This window comes from Vittaforma corneae (genome assembly GCF_000231115.1).
Source record: "Vittaforma corneae ATCC 50505 unplaced genomic scaffold supercont1.43, whole genome shotgun sequence".
NCBI lineage: Eukaryota > Fungi > Microsporidia > Nosematidae > Vittaforma > Vittaforma corneae.
In genome coordinates this window covers 1-4,587 of record NW_006889876.1, presented here as the reverse complement: position 1 = coordinate 4,587, position 4,587 = coordinate 1, and the positions used below count along the sequence as shown (strand labels likewise).

General features: G+C 46.5%; 4 protein-coding genes across 4 annotated transcripts; 3 read left to right on the top strand and 1 right to left on the bottom strand.

Moving 5' to 3' along the window:
* Positions 1–184: 184 nt before the first annotated feature.
* VICG_02113 (uncharacterized protein) lies at positions 185–1,036 on the top strand (the record flags this gene model as incomplete). Its single annotated transcript, XM_007605496.1, has 1 exon — positions 185–1,036. One exon carries the CDS (start codon positions 185–187, stop codon positions 1,034–1,036), a length of 852 nt encoding a protein of 283 aa, XP_007605558.1.
* Positions 1,037–1,145: 109 nt separating this feature from the next.
* On the top strand, positions 1,146–3,239 carry VICG_02112 (uncharacterized protein; the record flags this gene model as incomplete). The annotated part of the gene is made up of 1 exon (XM_007605495.1): positions 1,146–3,239. The coding sequence occupies one exon, from the start codon at positions 1,146–1,148 to the stop codon at positions 3,237–3,239; it is 2,094 nt and encodes a 697-aa protein (XP_007605557.1).
* A 29-nt stretch (positions 3,240–3,268) lies between these two features.
* Positions 3,269–3,805, bottom strand: VICG_02111 (uncharacterized protein; the record flags this gene model as incomplete). Its single annotated transcript, XM_007605494.1, has 1 exon — positions 3,269–3,805. The coding sequence occupies one exon, from the start codon at positions 3,803–3,805 to the stop codon at positions 3,269–3,271; it is 537 nt and encodes a 178-aa protein (XP_007605556.1).
* A 138-nt stretch (positions 3,806–3,943) lies between these two features.
* Positions 3,944–4,585, top strand: VICG_02110 (uncharacterized protein; the record flags this gene model as incomplete). The annotated part of the gene is made up of 1 exon (XM_007605493.1): positions 3,944–4,585. One exon carries the CDS (start codon positions 3,944–3,946, stop codon positions 4,583–4,585), a length of 642 nt encoding a protein of 213 aa, XP_007605555.1.
* Positions 4,586–4,587: the final 2 nt, after the last annotated feature.

Here is a 4,587-nt window from a genome sequence, read left to right as displayed (position 1 = left end):
TGGAGGTCTGCATGGCCGGCGATGAAAATATGCCAACAAAGCACTTGAGTATACGATTTAGACGAAACCTGGATGTAATCAGGTGGCTGGTTCTCTACCCGCTCGGTACATCCTATACCTTAGCATCGCTGTACTTTCTAAATGCCAGCCTGTCTGTTTTTATTAAGGCAAAATCGATGCATTTTTGAGGGGGAATGTTGGCTCGGCAGCACTGTTTGCCGATTTGGTGTGTGCTTGCAGGTCGAGTAGCAAACTGGATGCTGATTTTTCTTCCCTGGTCTGCCATCTCGAGAACATAATAAGCATGTGTGTCTGCGATGGATTCTGCTACGAGCTGTACTGCTACATAGGACTGCTGACAAAGTTTAAAAGAATCAAACTCGCCGACAGCGACCTGAGGAGGTGCAGCAGAGGCAGCCAGCATCTGCACAAAAGCCCAATGCTGGACTCCAGGTTTAACTGCCCAATAGTGAAGGATGTCCGAGTACCCACTTTTCTTTTCACCAGGCTCTCTTCAAAGATATTGATGTTCCTTTCCGAGCCTAAGCATGACAAAAGCTACACAGCCAAAGTCCATCAGGCATTCAAATTCTACATGAGCATTGGGATCCTGCCCAACAAGATGTTCGTCCACAAGCTTTATACTCTGCACTCTGGCAAGGACTCGCTGGTTGACAGGATACTTGAAATGGATCTGCTGGAAGCCGACAGAAACGCTGAAGACACCCTGAAGAGGATATGTGTTTTGTTTAGTCGCAGTCTGGATGAGTCGTTAAGGGCCAAGGAGGATATCGGCGCATTGTACAAGCTGTTGTTTGACAATTTCAGGATGCTCAGCCGTAACATCCGCATGGTTGCATCGCTATTTGAGGAAATCTGTAAAGTTCACATACGGAGAATCGGGAAAAGCAAAGATGTTGAAGAGCTGAAAGCCTTGCATATGTCTATGAACATTTGTGAAAAGTCTTTGGGAAAGAGGAGCGAAAAAGTAGAGAAGCTGCTGAGGGATAGGGCGGCTGAGCTGCTGAAGAAGTAAGCACATTGTGGCTAGTCTCTGTTCGGTGTCTTTCAAACATCCTAAAACCGGAGCAGCTTCGGCATGGCATTTTGAATATTCTGTGCATTCTATACTCTACCCCTGGAAGATGGTTTCGCTGCCACATGTACCAAGAAACACACTCCAATCGAAGTATGAAAAGCCGTTGTACTATTTTAAAGATGTTAAGCTAAAAATGGATGGATTCAAGTTTGAGGAAGCAGTGGAGTTCGATGTGAAAGACCCGCTTCCGCTCACCACTACCACATATGCAAAAGACAAGAAAGTGGCAGCCATGAATGACTTGTTCTTTGTGTACATGAGCAACAACAAGGAAATAGCAACGATCGTCCTCCGAAGGAATGTCCAGTACGTGAGGGATGGCAGTGAGGCTGCCAGCCATCGCAATAAATCCTCGCATGTGTCCGAGGATGGTGAAAAGACAGAAGGGCCAGATTGCTGTTCAAAGTTCTTCAGGTTTTGCAAGCTTGTAGAGAAGGAGTCGATCAGGATTAGATTCGACAGCGATGTGAACAAAATACTCTTGAACGGCGATCAGATAATCTTCATGCTAGTCGACAGGGTGGTGATTTACACGCTGTTTTCGACCAGCACCATTGAGGCCAAGGCGCTGGACATTGCTGTAGATCGGTATCTTTACATACTGACAGAAGACGCGGTCCTCATTTACAGCGACAAGCTTGTGAAAAAGATTAAGATTGACAAAAAGTGCAGGTTTGTAGTTCCCACACCGTCGCACATATTTGTTGTCAGACGTGCGGTTGTCTACAAAATAGCAGGGGACGTGGCAGAGCCGTACTTTGATGCGCTTTCGTATATTGATGGCTGTGTCTTCGATGAGAAATTCATGTACCTGGCTAGCGACTATGGGCTCTTCAAGGTTGGGCTCTACGACAGAGAGGTTGCCAGGATCCAGTATGCTATGTGGTCTTTGAAGCTGTATCTGTGCTGCAACCACATAGTTCTCTTTAACTCCAACTCTGGCCTGCTGTTCATCGATAAGAACGACTTTTCGAGGTTTTCTGCAAGGAATCTGGACATTAGCCTTTGCAGCATAGCCACGTACAGAAATACCATTGCGTACATCTGCAGCAAGGAAGTCATATTCTGTGAGTATGTGCATGCCAATGGGAATCTTGAGCTGGCCGACCCATCTCCAAGCGAGCGTGTGGAAAGTGGCACGACGCCAACAGAGGAGATAGGAAGGACAAGGTCGGAACACCTGGCTCCATATCCATATAGCTTGTATGGGATGACTGCGTTTAATAGGAAGCCCAGTGCCTTTTCAAAGCTATTGGGTTTCAAGAGTGATCCAGAGGCTCCAAGGATTGCTAAAATGCACGAAGTTCGTACAGCCCGCAGCCCGCGTGCCATGTCTGATAAGCGTGCCGGCACAGAACATGCCCAGACCAATAGCGTCTCCAGGCTGCTCCCATCTCCAGCTTTGACACAGGTCCAGGCCGATCACAAAGCTAGCAGTGGATCCCCAAAAAGACACAGATGCATTCTGGATGCAGAAAGCACTGGCAATCCTTATACTGCACTCTTCGGCCAGAACGAGAGGTTTGTGGAGGATCCCCACATTGCAGTTGCCATAGACGAGGACAGCCTGTCCGAGAATGACATGGCCAGGATTAAACACGAAGTGAAGAAAGCACACCGCTACCTGCAGAGACAGGCATGCTCGACCGAGGAGTCGTCCAGCGAGTCTGAAGAGGATGGGCTGTTTTTTGACGAGTTGGAGAACCAGGGTCTGGAGATAATCACCCACCCGGTGCTTCAGTCAATACCAGAAACATTCAAATCAAAAAAGAAGTGCAGAGCAGCTGGCAAAGTTCCAATGTATAACGTGTTCAAGAGGGTGTATTCAAGGCTTGGACTGAACCATCCAATTACATACTCGGTGCCGCTAGAGGCTGTTGCCCGCGGCAAGATGCGGGCGATTGTCTGTTCTAGACGCCAGACTGCCTATCCAAAGTCGTACTTTTTCATCGAAAATCATTTTGACTACTTCAAAAGAATGTTCAACCCCAGAAATAACGAAGACGAAAGACCCTACAGAGGTGTAATATACTCATTTATTGATGACGAGTTCAAGAGGATTCTTGGATACAGGCAGGCAGTGCAAAGTAGATCTGAGCAAAAGCTCGATCCCGTAAAGAAGAAACAGGGAGGATTCTAGTAGCCGATGTGTGCGCTTGCTGCCGTCTTCTATCTTGTGTAGTAAAATGCTTCATTAAAGCTGACTCTGGTACTTGGCGTCTTTTCCTTCAGTGACAGCACCTTTGACTTAAGGCTTTTGTCATCTACAAACTCTGCGATTTCGTTTTTGTTGTCCGCAATTGCGCTTTTAAAATGCCTCATAAGAAATTCGAGAAATGTGGAATAGCTCCTGTCGCTGCACATTTGTGCCTTTAAATGGTCGGCACACAGCTTTTTCATTGACGATGTGCTTCCTGTCTTGAGGAGTCTGGAAAATGCCATGTAGAATAGCCTGTCAATGCTCTTGTCTGCTATTAAGGTGCCTAGCAAATTCTCGGCCAGCATGTACACATTTTTCTCCAGCTCCGACTGCTTTAAGCTGAGGATCATTCTGAACACAGTCTTTCTCTTGTTCGGAGCCGAGAACAGGTGGTAGATTTTCTCAGTCTCTGTTCTTTCTCTCAAGTGTGTCTTCACCTCGTGTGTCGCTTTGAGTCTTGGCTGTTTGAAGACATTTTCGTCAACTTGCTTTGCTCTTTTGAACATGGGAGGGCTATTGCAAAAGTTTAACAAAGCACACCATTTTGAAAATGTGCATGTAACAGTGCGGACTGGACCTTGGCTGCTAGTGCAATACTTAATAGGTTAATATTCTCCTTAAAGCACCTGAGGAAGTTCTCCTTAATGAAGACAAAGTCCTACATGGTTCTCAGGGCAGGATGCACTCTTGTCATCTTTGCTGTCGTTCTTGCAAGCATAGCCTACATGTGCTTCTTCATCCTCAACAACAGGATACTGTCCATAGAAAGATCGCTGGCCGTTGGTAGAAAACTGACGCTGCACAGCTTTTCAATATCACTCGTCTATCTGAACGTCTTTGCAGCCATGTTTAATGCATATGCGTTTAACCTCGCCTCAAAATGGCTAATGTGGGCCTCAATGTGGTTTGCAATTGCCGTCAATTCTGTCGGGCTATTTGCAATCTTGCACATGAGATATACCGGGTCGAGCCAGACGAAGTTTCTGCTGGAGTCAACCCTCTTCTCGACACAGGGGTTGATATTTACTCTGCAGGATGCCTTTGGCAACACAGAAGCACTAGCAAATAAAGAAATGTTTCTGAGATGCTATGAAAAAATTCTGTCCTGGTTCATCAAGTTTGAGTGTTTCTGCATAGTCGGGTTGAGTATTGTGGCATTTGGAGCAGCAGTGCGGCAGTTCATGAAAGTCCACGTCGAGGAGGAAAGCCCGCCTGTAATTATGACAGCAACAGTGGCAGAGCCCGTATCTCTTCGGAGCAACTCAAATATGATTAGAGTGAGGTAAAT